Source organism: Delphinapterus leucas, unplaced genomic scaffold (assembly GCF_059928025.1).
Source record: "Delphinapterus leucas isolate spDelLeu-1000000601 "Yukka" unplaced genomic scaffold, BTC_Dleu_Yukka2 spDelLeu_asBTCV2_sq64, whole genome shotgun sequence".
Classification (NCBI taxonomy): domain Eukaryota; kingdom Metazoa; phylum Chordata; class Mammalia; order Artiodactyla; family Monodontidae; genus Delphinapterus; species Delphinapterus leucas.
Window position 1 is genome coordinate 806,651 of NW_028322273.1, and position 19,295 is coordinate 825,945.

The window sequence follows — 19,295 nt, forward strand, 5'->3', positions numbered from 1 at the left end:
AAACTACCAGCTAAACATCATTTAGAAAATTCAAAGCAAGTAAATTACTGTATTAACTGTCCAACTATGACTACGACTTTCCTCCACTTATAGCTGAACCTAATATAATGATCTGGTCAGTCTGACTAGGAGGATTTATTCATTAATTTACTCAAATGTTCTGAGGTATATTTTGAAGGACTTAAATTATGGTCTGGTTTGTAGGATCCAACAGTAAGCGTGCAGGTTTATCTCCTACAAGCTCTGTGACCTTGCCCAAGTGACTTAGCATCTCTGAGCCTCACTTTCCTAACCTGTAAAATGAAAACAATAATAGAACCCAAGTTGTAAAGCTGAAGGGAAAAAAGTAATATGGTAATGTATTTTGGCACAAAAGAGCAGTTACGCTGATGGTCATTATTTGTGAATACTGTTGCTAAGATTATTGAAAACCTGTTTTGTGTTAGGTGCTGTTCAAGGACTAGAATTTTAAGACTGTTCTTCACCTTTATCCCAGTTTTACCTGCAAAGTTCTGCCATGCACTGGAAAAACATACTGGTATTTCTAGGGAAGGGGACCACTCAGGTGACATTTTTGTTTCACCAGGTATATAAAGTATACAAAGGTTATAGTGTATCTTTTAAGTCCTTTGGACATCTAGTTACCTTTCACTAGAATGATTCTAGTAGATCCTGATAGATACCTGAGACAAGGTCAGGTCAGTGATGTTGGTACATTTTCTGGCTTAAGAGCATAGGGCAGAAACACAGGAAGAGAGGTCTTCCTTTTCCACTCCTGTTACTAAGAACCCTCTCGAATAATGACAATCTGAAACAGATCACTACATTGTTGCATGTTGTAGAATCAAAGCAGTGTACAACGCAAAGAGCACTGGCCTCCATTATACTTGCATTTCACTCGAGATTCACTTTTCTAGACCGTGGAGAAAGCAGACGTTCCAACACTTTCCAGGTACTGGAATATTACAATCTGGCAATCTCCACCACTGCATGTTTGATCACACTATTCCCTGCAAATGGAATGCTGTTCCATCAAGGTCAGATTGACCAGTGCAAATACCTGATCTTATTGTACGGTCAGAACCAAATTAACTTACTGAAATTCTGCCCAGCTCAGGGTCTACCTTCTCTGTGAAACCTCCTGTGAGATCCCAAGTTACAAACAACTCTATCTTCTTCAGAAGACACTGTATACTATATAAATAGTAATTTACATATAAATATATATATGTGTGTGTATTTCTTTGTTACATTAAGTTATAACTCCTGTGGTTTCTCTTCTTAACTAAACTGGACCCCCTTATCATCACAGTGGCCATGTACATCATTGTATCCTCCAAAAAATCCAGATAATAATATCATGGATATTATTACTCAATATCATGGATTCAGTATATAGTTGTTTAATAGAAAACAATTAACTAACCACTGCAGAATACTAGTGTCTCTCAAGGTGTGTTCAGTGGATCATAAATCCTATGAGACAGTCCATGAAGGAAAAGATTTCAAATAAATTTGGGATCTGTTGTCCACTGCATCTCCTTATCAGAGACTCATAATTCACAAGACTCGTAAAAAGCTCTGTAGCAAAGAAACTGTTGACTTAGTTTGACCCAGTATTTCTCTTACAAGAGTATCAGTTCTGGAGGTCAAGGACATTTTCCACCTCTAATACAACATCTCTACTGCCTAGTAGAGTGCCTGGCACTTAGTAGACACCTAATAAATATTTGAATAAGTTTCAACATACATTCCCCTTTTAAGCTATAGAAGAAAAACACAGTATATAGTAGATTTTGATTTACTTAAGGAGAATAATAATATGAATAGAAAAATTTACACAAATCATTTTGAAGTATATATATTTGATAATACTTTTTTCCACAAATCTACACAATTGCACATTTAGTGGTGATAGTAAACGAACTACATTTGCTTCTGAAAACTTGCTAAGAAGGATGGCTACTAAAAACTACAACTTGAACCCAAAACAATTGATTTAGTTCATTGGTCCCCACTCCTTAGCAGTTTTAATATAGAAGAAAATAGACGCATATATTTCTTTTCTGCCATAATATGACATCATATAAGGAATGCTATTTTATTAGCTAGAAATAAGATTTGCTTTTGTTATTTTAGTACATTTGATCACATAAGAATAATTCTAGATTTTTTCCCCTCCTGTGACTCTCATAGCATCCCCATCTAAAATAGACTTTGGAGATTTAGATCAAATGTCATATCAATTGTCCTAGACTGCTTACTATGTGCTTTCACTATAGATTTTAATGTCAATAGAGAAAGGAGGAGGAAAAGTCAGAGGGAAATGAAACAGGTGTATGCAACACCCCTCTCTACTACCGACATTTCTCAGAATTCTGGGGGAAGTTGCATCTATAAGTGGAAAGTTTTTCACCATGGAACTCACGGTGGTTGAACTTCTCGTGAAGGATTTTTTTTTCACTACTGAAGAAAAATATGTTTGATTTTACCATAACTGAAAAGTTCTCCTGTTTCTACTTCTGAGGTTTGCCCTCAAGACTACTGTTTACCTAATGGAAGAGACTGCTATGCATGGAGGAAAAAGTGCACCATTTGAAGAAAAAGCTGAAGGAGTGATATTCAGGTAGCTCCTCATTCCACCAATGAAAACATACACATAGATTTTCCACTTTACACCTCATTTTCCACCTTATTTTCATGATTTTGAAATGAATATGTAGGGTCTGATGAGTTTGTCAATAGTCTACAATTATTAGTGTTATTAAAATAGAATACAAATGATAAGCCATATGTAAAAATGCTGTGTGAATAAACTGCTATACTCCAAATAATACAAATGAGTGAATGGCAGTAAATGCTAAGAGGGATTAACAACATAAAGGATATTAAATAAATGATGACCGTATTTCATTTTTTTTTTTTTTTTTTTGCGGTACGCGGGCCTCACTGTTGTGGCCTCTCCCGTTGCGGAGCACAGGCTCCGGACGCGCAAGCTCAGTGGCCATGGCTCACGGGCCCAGCCGCTCCACGGCATGTGGGATCTTCCCGGACCGGGGCACGAACCCGCGTCCCCTGCATCGGCAGGCAGAGCACTGAACCACTGCGCCACGAGGGAAGCCCTTCTCTCTCACTCTTACTCAACTCCTAAATAACTAAGAGAATATGCTCACAAATGGTAAGCATGTTTTGGATGTTCGATGTGTGTTTGTGGGAAAGAGCAAAAAAAAAACTGCCTCAATTAGGTCAAATATCATACAAGAGATGAATGAGATTAGAGATGGGATTGGGATTTGTGTTAGTTACTCAATAGCTAACCAATCACAGATATGACAGTGTAGTGCAATATGCAAATATACTTTTAAACAACTTCTCTTAAGTTATCTACTGTCTGTAAAGACAATCACACTCAACTGCTCTGCACTTAACCCCAGAGCTTCTGAGTTAGAATCTGTTAGAAATAGGTACACGTTTCATTGCTTTGGCAACATTTACATGGCTCTGCATCAGGCAATATAACTGCTAAGATCACACTCTGGGAATTCAGGAAAGGCTAGTGTCCAGTTCTGGTCGTTCTACCACCCAACTGTGATCTAGGGTAAATTCCTGATAAAAAAAAAAAAAAAAAAAGAAAAACCCTGAAGATGCTGAAACAGTATTTCCTACTTCACAGGGTCATCATGGGGTTAAAAGGTCATTAGGATAAAGTGCCTCTCACCCAGGAAACACTGATAAATGCTACTGATGCTACCATCATCATCATCGTGACCGATCAAGAACATATGGCCACATGGAAATTCAACATTCCCTGGGCCATTCACAACTTTCCTTTAAAGGACTCATATTCTATGTGGGGTCTTAACACCTTCAAATAACAGAAAATACAAGTCTTTACGCCTTTTTTTCTGTAGCTAATTTTGGCATCGTTCACCTCTGTCCACTTAAGTGTTGGTTTAGCATATTCTTGTCACACAAAGAAGCTACTTCCCAAAGAGAGGAACAATGTGTCAAGTGACAAAGACATTGAGTGAAGTCTTTCACATCCTAGATTGTCCACGGTACAGCTCAGCTGGTCTCTGGGTTGGAAGGCCTGGGTCTACTTTGCTCGTCTGTTACAGGGGAAGGGACATGGTCCTTAGCATGTGGTCTGTGAAACAGAGGCAGCTGCGGGTAGAATTATAACACAAGCAGAACTGGCTTCAATTCTTCCTTCTTAGGTCTTTTTCTTCTTGTTCAGCTGTTCAAGGAACTTGCCTGCCCTCTGTCCCTGCCAGGACGATGTTACATCTGCCTGGATAAGTAGGTCACCACTGTATATCAGGAAAGGTCTTATTTGTAATCATCAGGAACCAGATACGGCTAATTTGAGCAGAAAAGGAAACTTTTGGAAGTTTCTGGTTAGGTCTCAGTAACTAGAAGCAGACTAAACAACCGAAAGCCAAGGCTATGCTATTGCAATTATAGGATCAGGCCAAAGTGATGTTATAAGTCCTAGCTGGCCTTGCTACCAAGCAGGAACAGGAAACAGGAGGTTGACCCAGCACTGCTGGCCTTGCTTCTTTACATCATTTATTTGTAATTCAAAATCCAAGAGAGGGGTGCAGTTGGCCAACCTGAGGTCGCCCGACTGTTTTCCATCTGTAAGGGAGACTGAGCATGTGAGTAAACAGTGTATCTGACATGTTCAGCTTGTATAACGAGAGGAAGGCTCTGTTTCTCACCAAGACCCACAAAGTGGAAAATTCCCCAAAGAGAAAGGAATTTCAGATCAGATGCTTGGAAAGTTAAAAACAACAACAACAAACAAATGCAGATGTGGAATTAAAGACATGGAGTCATTAAGAACCTATATGTGGAGTGATTCAGACCTGAGTTCACATCTGGAGCAAGCTACTCAATCTTGCTGAGCTTCAATTTTCTTTAAAGGAAACAACGTGGAAGATGATATCCACATGTAACTTGTGGTACACATGAAGGAGGGTAGTACAGTATATGATGCCTGGCACATCCTATGCATTTTCTAAAACTACTAGTAGTACTATTATTATTGTTACTTATTATACAATTTATTGTAGAAATTAACAGGGAGAGTATTAATAAATGTTAATACAGTGCTAAGTGTCACATTTATGATCTCAACTAATTATTTGTTGATTCAACAAACATTCCACGTATCAAAAAATAACTTGTTAGTATGTGTATATATATATATATATATATATATATATTTTTTTTTTTTTTTACAGAAGAAAAGAAACCCTGAGGCTTAGGAAGTGTAAACAATGTACCAAAAGTCACTCACTTAAGAGGTAATGGAATATTATTCAGCCTTAAAAAAATGAAGGAGATCCTTTCATTTGTGACCATATAGATGAAACAGGAGTGCATTATGCTGACGAAATAAGCCAGACAGGATAAATACGAATGATATCATTTATATATGGAATCTAAAAAGAAAAAAAGCCACACTCATAGAAACAGAGTAGAAAACTGGTTGCCAGGGGCTGGGGTGTGGGTGGGGAAAAGAGGGGAAGACTGGTAAAAGGGTACAAACTTTCAGCTGCAGGATGAATAAGGTCTGAGGATCTACTGTATAACATAGTTACTACAGTCAATAATACTGTATTGTATAACTAACATTTTCTGAGAGAATACAACTTAAGTGTTCTCACCAAAAAAAGAAAAAAAGGAAAAAGGTGTCATGAGCTGTTAGATGTATTAATTAACGTGATGGGAAGGATCCTTTTACAACAGATATGTATATCAAATCATCATGATATACTCTTTGACTATCTTACAATTTTGTCAATTATACCTCAATAAAACAGAAAAAAAAGAGGTAATAAAGATGAGACTCCAATCCAGGATTATCCAGCTCAAAAAACTACACTCTTAACCATTACAATATAGTATCCATCCATATGTTGTAACTGTAAAATGCTTAACACAAAGGAAACGTTAAATAAATGGTATTTATTCTAACTCTAATGCTTACTAGATATTAGTTATGTGGTATGCTTTACTTCTAACTACAAGGGTATAAGGTGCAAATTCTTGCTACAGAACAGAAAAGCCCCTGTGGTACCCTGTAGGATAAACACAGTGCCTGTAAATCTCTCATCTCTCAACCCAGAGTCTCCTCAAGTTGGAGGTCTTTACCCCCTTTATAATGTGGGAATAATGCCTTTCCCACATTTGCACTGGGCATGAAAATCCATACTTCCAGGTGTATACTGAACCTCCATTTAGCTCCTCGTCACCTTGGAATCACCAGACCAAAGATCATTTATTCCATTAATATAAATGATCTAGGGATAGAAGTACAGAGTATACAGAGAGTGTTGGAGGAATCCAAACAACAAGTCCTCCACTCTCAAAACAAATTTTAGAGTTCCAAAAGTAAAGAGCAATGTTTGGAAATAAAACTAAAAATGAAACTAACATCTACAATTAGCCAAGTATTTATTATGGGCCAGGCTACTTACTAGGCACTTGATAAACATTACAGCTCATCTTCCTGCAGCCCTTCAAAGCATATAATATTGTTTCTATTTCATAGAGAAGAAAATTGTATCTAAGCAGGTTAGTGATTAGCCCAAGACCACAGGGCTAGGCTGTAAGAAAAGAAGGCCAAGTTTCAGTGGTCAAAATGGTGATGGATGTTATAACTAGAAGATTACGGCTAATCAAATAAAAATATTCAAAACGGTCCTAATGTATTATTAGGATTTCTTTAGAATAACTTGGGTGCCTTAGTGAATACAGTAGTGGTAGGCACTACAGTCTCTTTAATTTGCTAATCATACAAATCTACTTTAATATTCTTGGTGACAAGGAGCTAACTACTGATAAGACAGCTTCTTCAGTTTTGGGGCTACTCCAGGGTGAAATGCCGGAACGTCTTACTGCCTGCAATGTTACCTAGTTCTACCAGGGGGAATAAAGCAGAACAAGTAGCCACTGTTCTTGACAAATGGATACAGTTTCAGTTTTTCAAAATATGAGTGTCAGATTCATTCATTGTATCAGATAGATTGGCTTTGCCCATTTACTAATGGATGGCACACTGCAGACACACGTTGGGTCAAAGGACTCAATGTCACCTCATTGATACTGTCATCAATATAATTTGTATTGGCCTTTTGTCTCACCCTGACTTTAAGGACTATGTGAGGAGATCCAAGTCTCCAGACCATGGACTGATCACCTCTGCTTGACACAGTATTCTCTGCTCATTTCCAGAGGGGACCAAGGATGAGCTCTTGTACTTCTGAGTCTATTCACCCTACCTGGCAACACATACTAGCTGGGCTGATTGGATCAAGCAGGAGCCCCAGAGTTTAAATTTCCAGCTGCATTGGAGGAAACAGAGGCTATGCCCCAATCCCATAACCCCTCACTTCTTACTGCTAGCCTATCCTAGGCTCTTCTTGCTGATAGGAGTACTTCACGCTAAAAATTAATTTTGCTTACCTGATGGCAGTCACACAACCTCAAATGCCATTTTTATAAATAAGGCAACCACCAATGGAGTGTGATTTAGGGTTTTTTCTTCTGTCGACCCTGCCTACCCTATAAAATCTCCCATTACTGCATCATGGAGACTATAATCCTTTTCCGAGGGAACAGATTCTTTCCAACCTTAAGATGAAATAAGAACTTACATTTCCATACTGCCCAAGAGGAAATAAACTGATTACAAAATGCAGGAGAATGACTGATTTTCCACATTTGTTGTGTTCATTAAAGGGTTTTTGAATAGACTTGACAGTATTAAAGAAGTTCAACACACACAAAATAAAAATTAATAAATGAAGAGAAAAAAATTGCATTTACAACAAACAACAAAATAAACACATTGATATATAAAAGGTTGTTATACATCGATGAAAAATGGATGTCATAAAGTCACAAACTAAAAAGTATTAACAGCCAATAAAGATATGAAAATATGTTCAACCTTGCTATTATTAATCAAAGAAATACAAATAAAATAATTCAGGTGTCATATTTTACTGACTAGAATGACAAAGTTTTAAAAAACTTGATAATACTGGTATTGATATTGATAATACTGGTACTGATGAGTGTGTGTAAGAAACCACACTGGATGTTAAATTCTTGGTAGAAATAAAAAGCACGGTAACCTTTCTGGAAGACAATATGTCAGTATGTACCAGAACTGACAACCAGCCATTCAAGTTCTAGAAGTCCATTCTAAGGAAATAAACAAATGCTCAAAGACATATGAACAAGGATGCTTGTCTCATTGTTTAGCAAAGCAAAACAGGAATAATCTAAATGTTGAACAGCAGGGACTGGTTAAATAAATAATAGAATGCTGTTCAACCATTAAAAATGATGCTGCAGATTTTTATTAGGTGATGAGTAATCATACTTATATTACTAAATGAAAATGCTATAGAACTGCTTTGTAGTTTGATATAATAATTAAAGGTATTTTATACTTGCATTGTATTTATATGCACCCCGTCACAAAAGAGTTTCCAAAGATACCCTCAAAAATGTTACAGAGATGATTTATCAGAAATGGGATTTTGAGTTATTTTTCCTTTTTTCTTTAAATCCTTTCAATTTTGGAGTTTCTGCAATGAGCCTGTATTATTTTTACAATTAAAAATATTTAAATTTACAACAAAAGGATCTAAATTCCTCCAGTTTTCCATTTATTTTCCACCCTGGCTCGGGGTATTTGTGTAAAAAAAAAAAAAAAATCAGCTTATTTTCTCTTTTGTATCAATCTAAATTTACTTTTCATAAGTTAACTATTTTAGTCTGGCAAAAGTTTCACACAGGAAAATTGTTAAGGTCTGAGTATTCTATTACGTTGAAAAGCACTGGAAACTTTGAAATTATTTCTTTCAGAATTTTCATATAATACTGAAAGGCGGGGGGTGGGAGGTAGCAAAATGAAGGGAAATAGATAGTAGTAGTCAACTTCAATTAAGGAAAAGCAACAAGAGGCAGTTTGTACTCTTTTGATACGGCAGAAGCCCCATGTGTCAACTCATGCTAAAAAATGTATATATACACACACATATATGTTTGTGTGTATTATATGTATATGTGACACACACACATAATTAATCCACAGTCTTAGGCTAATCACTCATTGTGGCAGAAACAACGAGCTGTTGACTACACTTTAATTAGCTCCTCCAGCCTGTAGAGGCATCACTAGGACCAAGATAGGAACAACATTCTCCATCTCCGCTTGCATCTGGGTATGGTTCTGTCCCAAAGAATGTGACCAGAGGTGACCTGAAGAGTTTATGTCTGAAGGATAACGAGTTGATAATTGTAGCTTGCAGCTTCCTCTCTCCTTTCCTTTTTAGGACAAACGTAGAGCCACTTGATGAAGGTGGTGGGTCCCTGAATAACTGAGCAGAAAACTGACCCTCAGACCACCAAAGTCCATACTACACTCCTGAGTGAGTGAGAAATGAACTGTCCATGTGTTGCTCCACTGAGGTTTAAGGTTTATCATTTAGTGTTTAACTAACGCATTTTTTCTTTACACCTCAGTTGCCTTCTCTGTAAAATAAAGTCTTTGAAAAGGATCCACTGTAAGTTTTTTCCATTGCTTATGTTTTTATCTTAGTTTTTAATTCTCAGAAACATTGCGCGCATTTTACCTTTTAAGTTAGTAAGTCTACTTTTTTCCCCACAAAGACGGGTTCTTCAAGTTATGGAGAAGTCATAGCAGACTGTTGCTTCAGTTTAAGATACGCATTCACATATGAGATGAGAAGGGTGAGGACCCAGAGAAACGCCTTTGACAGAGGGGAGTGAGAGCATACTGAAGAACGTTTAGTAATAAAGAATTCAGATGGGAGAAACGGATGCGTTACATCTAACAGATTTGCTCAAAGGAATTCTGGAAAGGCAAATATGTGAAAATGTATAGCAAAGACATGAAATGCCTTTTGGTCCCTAAATGGATTTCATTTCAAAGACGTGCATACTGCAAATACATGTACCATAACACTTCTCTGTCCACTTCTAGAGTTTTCTAAAGCCTGACAGAACATCTGCAGAGAGAGGATGTCATTCCAAGATAATCGACTGCAAGTTACTAAATTAAGATAAAAATGTCCTTAACCTTGAACAGTTTTTAAAGAGATTTTAGAAGAAAGGAGCCCTCCAGGGGGTTGTATAACTATATAATTGTACCCTTTCTAAAAGGCTATTTACAGATACATAATGTTTCCCCTCCATTCTTTAAAGTAAAATATAGGATAAAAAAAAATAGTTTGGGGATAATATTTGTTTGGGACAGCAGGCACTGCTAATCAGTACCACTCTCTCCTTATTCCTTACTATCAGAGCCCTGGTTTAGGAGACCCCATTATCCTTAAGGCTAAGGTGGCCAGTTTAAAATCCGAGCTGATGAGATCTAAGTGCAAGTCTGCTGACCATCTGTGGTAAAAAATTTGCTCTCTGAGTTAGACACTGCCTTTTTTTTCTTACTTAATTTCTTTTTTTTTTTTTTCCTTTTCTTTCTTCCTGCCCAAATTGTTGGAACACTACTGGAGATTCTGGGGTCACTTTGAAGCTATGTGGACGTGCTAGAGATGTGGAAGCTGGAAGAGCGAAGCAACCCAGTCCCCTGGTGCTGCCCTTCAGCAGCTGGACTAACGCTAGAGGGACTATCTCCAAACTTCCTGCTACCCGTGGAAAGTAAGGTAAATCACTCATTCACTTTCTGTTACCTACTAACTGATCCAGAACTCTAACCTCAGGGTTGTAGAACCCTTCTCAGTAACCCACAGTCATACTCATGTTCCGGACTCCTGATCATCAGACTTGCTTATAGCAGATGTATGGGGAGGGCGGGCTCTTCTGGAAGCCCTCATACTTCCTCCCCTACCCCCACCACACACAAATAATGATCTTTATGTCCACTCATCCTTTTATCTACACTCAGAGGCCAGGGCCCCCAGGAAGGCTTCACTGACAACCCTTTACTCCTCTCTACATGCAGAAAGGGTAGAGGTGTGGGCTCTGGAATCAGACTTCCTAGACTTGAATTCTTAATCTGTTACTTACCAGTTTAGGACGTGGGCAAAGTAGTTACCTTCTCTGGACACCCCTGTAAAAGAGGAACACTAAGTAGCACCTATGTACCTTACTGAAAGGATTAAATGAGCAAATGCAGGTAAAGTTCTTATAATTTTTTCTTGGGTCAATCAATTCTAGCTGCTATTGTTACCTTTGACTAATTTAGGGCAGAGTCCCTTTGCCCTCCTTTGGTTCTCTGGGCCGTCTCATTCACAACACACACAACCGCATACTGCAGCGTTTTGAAAGGTGGTTCTCAAAATGTGGTCCCTGGGCCAGCAATATCAGCCACACCTGGGAACTGGTTAGAACTCTGGCACTGGAGCCCAGCAATCTGTGTTTTAACAATATTCTCAGGCAAATCTGATGCACACTAAAGGTTGACGACAACTGAGAACATCTGTCTCAGACTCTCCTGGAGGCATTCACCAAAAATTGAGTTACAGGACCTTACACCTGACCAGCTGGAGAAGGGGTCTAGTAATTGCCCTGGTTATCATGCTTGTCATGATTTTTCAGCACATAAATGTTTGAGAATCACTGCCATTTTGAATGTGTGTTTCACTTGTCTGTTTTTCCAGTGGACTTTACTTCCTTGCAAGGAAGGTTTGTGAAGATTTGTTGCTGTTGTTTGCATTATTAGTTTTATTATGCTAATTCTAGAATCTCTGGTGCATAGTGCAATCTCAGGCAGGAAGTAATGGCTCATTAAAACAGGTATCCCAAAAGTCTTAGTAGAACTTCAAGATTAATTCCTTCAGGAAGAGGTAAAATTGTCATTAGATGCAGATGATATGATTCTATATATAGAGAACCCTAAAGACTCTACATGAAAACTACTACAACTGATAAACGAATTCAGCAAGGTAGCAGAATACAAGATTAACATACAGAAATTGGTGGCATTTCTTTATGGCAACAATGAAATATCGGAAAGGGAACGTAAAAAAACAATGCCTTTTAAAATCACAACCCCCAAAATAAATACTTAGGAATAAACCTCACCAAGAAGGCAAAAGACTTATACGCTGAGAACTGTAAGACATTAATAAAGGAAAGTGAAGATGATTCAAAGAAATGGAAAGACATCTCATGTTCTTGGGTTGGAGGAACTAATATTGTTAAAATGCTCATACTACCCAAAGCAATCTACAGATTTAACGCGATCCCTATCAAATTACCCATGACATTTTTCACACAATTAGAACAAATAATCCTAAAATTCATACAGAACCATAAAAGACCCAGAATTGCCAAAGCAATCCTGAAGAAAAAGAACAACGTTGGAGGCATAGCCACCCCAGACTCAGACAGTACTCCAAAGTCACAGTAATCAAAACAGCGTGGTATTGGCACAAAAACAGACATATGGATCAATGGAACAGAATACAGAGCCCAGAAATAAACCCACACACCTCACTTAATCTTTGACAATTAATCTTTGACAAAGGAGGCAAGAATATATAATGGGAAAGAGACAGTCTCTTCCGCAAGTGGTGTTGGTAAAGTTGGACAGCCTTATATAAACCAGTGAAGTTAGAACACATCCTTTCACAAATGAACCTATCTACACACGAAAATAAACTCAAAATGTCTTAAAGACTTAAACATAAGACATGACACCATAAAACTTCTAGAAGAGAACACAGGCAAAATATTCTCTGACATAAATCATACCGATGTTTTCTTAGGTCAGTCTCCCAAGACAATAGAAATAAAAATGAAAATAAACAAAGGGGACAGAATCAAACTTACAAGCTTTTGCACAGCAAAGGAAACCATAAACAAAATGAAAAGACTACCTACAGAATGGGAGAAAATATTTGCAAATGATGCGACCAGCAAGGGCTTAATTTCCAAAATACACAAACAGCTCATACAACTTGATGACAACAGAAGCAAACAACCCAATCAAAAAAATAGGCAGAAGACTTAAAGAGACATTTCTCCAAAGAAGAAATACAGATGGCCAATAGGCACATGAAAAGATGCTCAACACTGCCAATTATTAAAGAAATGCAAATCAAAACTACCATGAGGTACCACCTCACACCAGTCAGAATGGCCATCATTAAAAAGTCTACAAATAACATATGCTGGAGAGGGTGTGGAGAAAAGGGAACCCTCCTACAACACTGTTGGTGGGAATGTAAGTTGGTGCAGCCACTGTGGAAAACAGTATGGAGGTTCCTCAGAAAACTAAAAATAGACCTACCACATGATCCAGCAATCCCACTCCTGGGCGTATATCCAGACCAAACTATAATTCAAAAAGACACATTCACCCTGATCTTCACAGCAGCAATATTCACAATAGCCAAGACATGGAAACAACCTAAATGTCCATCAACAGATGAATGGATAAAGACGATGTGGTACATATATACAATGAAATACTACTCAGCCATAAAAAAAAGAATGAAATAACGCCGTTTGCAGCAGCAACATGGATGCAACTAGAGATTATCATACTAAGCAAAGTAAGTCAGAAAGAGAAAGACAAATGCCATGATACCACTTATATGTGGAATCTAAAATATGACACAAATGAACCTATCTATGAAACAGAAACAGAATCAGAGACATAGAGAATAGACTGGTGGCTGCCAAGGGGGAAGCAGGTGGGAGAGGGATGAACTGGGAGTTTGGGATTAGCAGACGCAAACTGGTATATATAGATTGGCTAAACAACAAGGTCCTACTATATAGCACAGGGAACTATATTCAATATCCTGTGATAAACCATAATGGAAAAGAATATGAAAAAGAATGTATATACATATGTATAACAGAGTCACTTTGCTGGACAGCAGTAATTAACACAATGCTGTAAACCAAGTATACTTCAATAAAAAATAAGTTAATTAAATTTTTAAAAAGATTAATTCCTTCAGAAGAACAAGTACTACACATTCACAAAAAAAGCACCCTTTGAAAGTTTAAATTTTTGAATTTCTTTGCCACTTCCTTAGTTTTGATCATCTTGGACAATATACTTTTAATATTGACTTTTAAAAATAATTGTGTTTCAGTGTTTGCTATCCTTAGAGAGACAGAAACAGATAAGTACAACTAAATACTTATTTTTCAAAAGTCTCAGAAGTATAAGGGAAATGAAAGTAATTATATCTTCAAATGATTTTGGGGTATGTTTCTAATTCCATACTTCTGATGCGATTAAAGATTAAAACTGTATTAAGACATTTGGGACATGCCGCATTGGTATTAAATGAATTTAATTTTGCGTAAAGTGGTAGAAATATTTTCTTCAGCAAACATACCTGCAGATATAAAATCACAACCATAAATCTACAAAAAAGCAAGCTATTGAATGAAATCTGATTGGTTATTTCCCTGCAGTATGGATCTGCTAATAATTTAATTTACTACTTGCTAACAGAAGCCAAAATTTAAATATACATATATATATGTGTGTGTATATATATATCTCTCTTCAATTTTAAATCATTCATATATATGAACAAGTATACATACACATATATAACAATTGTTCGTGTATATATATATATATATATATATATATAAACAATTTAAAGTAAAGAAAGTACATCTGGTGGCCTATTTTTTCCCCCCGATTTCTAAAGAACACCATATTCTATTCTAGGCAGTGGAATGTCAGTCCACCTTAAGGGCTGTTCAATGAGCATATCTGAGAAAGCACTGGTTTAGCCAATGATGTACTTATTGAGGGAGGCCCTAGTGCCACTGTCAAGAGCTTATCCACAGGAGAGATAAGAAGGTACTTGTTTGGTTTGTGAAAAGAAGTAGTGAGGAATGGCAGGTAGCTGCAGGCTGATGACACGTGATGTCCATATATATGTAGAACCAACACGCCCATAACTGCACCCATTTTCCATACCCAAATCCAAAGCCTTTATATCATTAATCCCAGGCAAAAATGGTAAGATTCATGTGTGTTACTATCCCACGGCTTCAAGATGCCTATAAACTCATATGAGTATGTCTTAGTTATATCAGTGGAGGACAAACCAGGCTTCTATCACCAAGCCCCATTCCATAACAGGCAAACCAGTCCAAGACTTCTCTGAGTGCTGCAGGAGAGTCTATGGAAGGGGCGCTCACTCCACTGTGATGCCTAAAATGCCTTTGCACAGAGCAAACATTCAATACATGCTGAGTGAATGAATGAGTGAACTGGTGTCATAAAACAGGCTTATTTCAGGGAAATTCCATTCAACAGGCTGGCATTCCTTCCTACCCATCTTAACTGTTAAGCTTGCCATCAGACAAAAATTTAATTATAAAACGTTAGAGCTGAGGAAATTTTAGAAACTATCTACTCTCCAGAGGTATACAACTTTAATTTAGTGGTAAAAATCACTAGGAGTGATTTAGGAGTCTATCAGACCTGAGTCCAAATTCCACATCTACCATATTTTGGTGAGCAAATAACTACTTCTGAGGCTCTGTTCCATGTATGCATTATGGGATATCATAATAATACATACATTAATTGTATGACTATCAGGGGATGAAATGACACAATCCATTTGCCATGGTCGGCTAAGTAATTTGCACCAAGTAAGCACTCAAGACATTAGCCAATATTAATAGCGGAGAGATGAAAACAAAACTCTGGGACTGATGCCTACCCTAGGGGCCCCAGTGGTCATAATGACTTTCTTCCATTCAGCCTGCTCTCTTCTCACTAAGACTAAGGAAGAGAAGATGAACAAATTAGGAATAACAATTGGAAAATGGTTTTATACTCCCTGAATGAATGGAATTATAATAAAATGATTCATGAGTTCTGCAGAAATATGATGAGGCTTTAGATCTTTATGTTAGTTCTCTACAAAACCAATTTATGGCCCTAAGATGTACCTTCCCACCCAGCCCCATCCTTACCAGGATCAAATATCATTGTAAATGGAAAAGTCAACAACACATAATCAACAAGCTAAGTTACAAGCCAGTGAAGTCTCGGAGGTTTGATAGAGAAAATTCAGATTTATCATTATATGTAAAAATAAGATGATATGAAGAACTCAATCTAAAAAATATTACCTGGAGATCTATAATCTCTACAATAGTGCTATAAAAAGTAAAGAGCTAGAAATCTATTTAGATGGTTTTCCTTATAAGAAAGCACTTTCTGTATAACTTTTAATGTACTATTGATGAGAACAATGCAACAAAATTCAAATAAATACCTGCAGATGTCCTACAAGAAGAAGAGAACAGAGTTAGATGTGACAGGGGATAACTGGACTTCAGGATGAGTAAGACCCTATACTTGACCTCAATAAATTAACATGAAATACAGTGGATGAGTCACGTACAGAATGTCAGAATTCTAAAAGGCCAAGCTAAGTACCAAAAGGAACATGTGGGGACTCTTAAGAAGGAAATAAAATATTGGTTAGTTGATTACGAAAAGGCAGAAGGGAGTAGGTTCCCTTTGGCTGCTCTTTGAAGAGATCACTTCCTTTCCCCCCTAGTCCTGAGGCTAGGGTGGCATGGGCAATAGAGGAATGTGGGGACTGAGAATCATTTCTACTCTCACCAGAGTGGCTGGAAGCAGATTTTCTTACCAGGATGTAGTAGTATGCTAATATTTAAGGGTTCTTGAGGTCAGAGAGAAGGGTTTGAATACTCCGGCTCCATCTCTTGCTGTGGGTCAAGTTTCTTGCCTTTCCAACACCTCAGCGTCTTTACCTGAAAACTGGGGATGATGATAATGTCTCCCACCTGAGTGGAGTGTGAGAACTACATGATATAGTGCATACGCAGGGCTAAATTTGGTGCCTGGCAAACAGAAAGTGCTCAGTACGGCAGGCGAGTGTAGTGACAATAAAGGCAAAGATGACGGGGGTAGTGCCGGTGTTGCTTCTGCCCCCAGAACAGGCTCTGACTGGGAGAGAGTTAAAGCACCTTTGGGTTCATGGGGGTTTATATATAAGCAACGGTTGATCAATGTGAGCTGGTTGTCCAAATGATTATGTGCAATCTAAGAAAAAAATGGGCCTCGGATCTGCTCAGCTACTTAATAATATTAGCAGCGGTAGTAGTCAAAGAAGCTAAATTTTATTAAGTGTTTATATGCCAAACAACGTGCTGAACGTTTTAAAAGGATTTACTCACTTATTACAACGAGGCTATACACTAGGTTCTGATAATGTTATTCGTCTCTTTCAGATGTTGACTGAGCCTCAGACGGGTTACAAAAGCACCTAAGATCCCGTTGTCAGTACATGACGGAAATGAGTTCAAATCCAGCCTGTCTGACTTGTTCTTAATCACTAAGGTATGAAATTAAGCATGTTGCCCTTTGCCTGATTCTCCTTCTGAGGCCTGAATATTTCACTTAGCTCTCTGAGTGCAGAAGAGAGAAAATTCTCTCTCCTTGACCCAACTTGGCATCAATATCCAACTCCCCTTCTCAAAATGGGTTGCTTCAACGAGCAGCAATGAATGCCGGGGTCATGGACCAGTCACCTTGATGACTAAGAGTCAGACACTAGGGAAAGAAAATGCTCTGTGACAAACCTACCCTTGTACAGCAACAAGACAGAAATGGGGGAACAGGGCAGAAGATAATGGAATAAGGCATAGGAAAAATAGCACCTGGCATCGTGATAGTAATAATAATAATAGTAGTAGTAGTAATAGTAATAATAATAGACTTTACTATGCTCTAGGCATTGTATTAAGTGCTTGGTGTAAGTGACTTCATTTTAACATTGAAAACAAGTCTATGGGGATGAAATATTATTAACATCATTTTATAGGCAGGAGTATTGAGGTTCAGGTAATCAGGTAAATTGCCCAAGCTCATATGGTTAGCAAGTGGAAAGCAGAGATTGGAACCAGCACCTACACTCCTAACCATTATGCTATAACCATTATGCTGAAGACATAAGAATTCCAATGGTCTTTCCCCATAACCCACTCCTGCACTCCAGACTTAAATACTCCAAGATCAAGAGAGAGCAAGCTTGGAGCTGCCACTCTTCAGTGAGTGTCAATCATTTCAAAACAGTGTATTTGCTAACAAGATGCAGTTCTTGTGATAATCTTCTCAACCAGGTATCAAGAAACAGGAAGCAAAGATTCAAGTAACAGTATGTTCCTACTTACGAGGAAGGTGGGACAGCATAGTTGACACTGGGCTTAACTGTTCTGGAAAACGTGGTCCCAGTAGGCATACACGCTGGTACATTTTCCCCACCTACCAAATACAAAAGAATTATTTCATTTCCATGTTGCTCTTCAAAGTTCCACCTCATTCGTGCCTGTCATTCATCCTCTGGCCTCTTCCTGTCTCCATTTCTGTACAGAAAGGTGCTGAGTCTCTGCTCTCGGATACAAAAAGGGTGTGTTAGGAGAGGGAGCCATGGTACCTCAATGTCTTTTTTTTTTTTCACCTTAATTCTATTATGCCAACTCCACTGAACTTAATTAGAGTGAATACAGAATTACACAATTACCCTCTGTTCTATTCTTCAGATGTTATATTTTGATAAAATTTACGACATGCTGCTCTCCCCTTGAACACCAGATGAACACTAGAAATGGATGTGTGTTGACATAAAATCTGTTATAATTACAATTCAAGTATAGCTTACATAATGATAGTGTTAACATAAAATTATAGATGTGTAGAGACAACGTGGTCATGCATTTTTTAGTATAAGCACATGCTTAGACCAATATCTGTTAGCGGAATGAAGATGGAAGAGAATTTTGGTTAAGCCACAAAGGCTGTTTAAGGACTTGCAGATAGCTAAGGGGAACTCAAAGACCAGTAAGATAGTATTTCCCCTGCATTCAATTGCAAATTCAATTGCAAAGTGAAGGGAAGATGTGTAATTTCCCCTATGGAAATTACAAGACAAGTACATTTTTTCCCTTGAATACCTGGGTAAATGCTTAAATTCTAATGTATATCAGTGATGCAAATTTTCAACTGAGTTTGATAAATCATAAAATAATAATTATACATATATGTATATAAAACTGCATGGAACTAGACAGTTCAGAATTACTTCTAATTAAAGAGGTACCCTATGGCAACTAACTTAAACCTTACAAAATATGGTTCCAAGTACCCTATCAGAGTGAAAAGTAGGAGACGGAAAGGTTTATTGTAAATGTTTGTAGTCATGGTGTCTTAACTAAAACTACTGTGTCACAAATACTATTAAAATAATTGTGACATTTTATTCACT

The 19,295-nt window shown here is 37.6% G+C and overlaps 1 protein-coding gene across 1 annotated transcript in view; it reads right to left on the reverse strand.

Annotated features, from left to right (window-relative positions):
• LOC149743867 (uncharacterized) overlaps positions 1-19,295 on the reverse strand; it is a 103,988-nt gene that overhangs the window by 75,317 nt on the left and 9,376 nt on the right. The window contains exon 3 of the mRNA XM_089906098.1: positions 11,071-11,113. Coding sequence (XP_089762224.1) covers positions 11,071-11,113 — 43 coding nt within the window. The remainder of the gene's footprint in view (positions 1-11,070; positions 11,114-19,295) is intronic.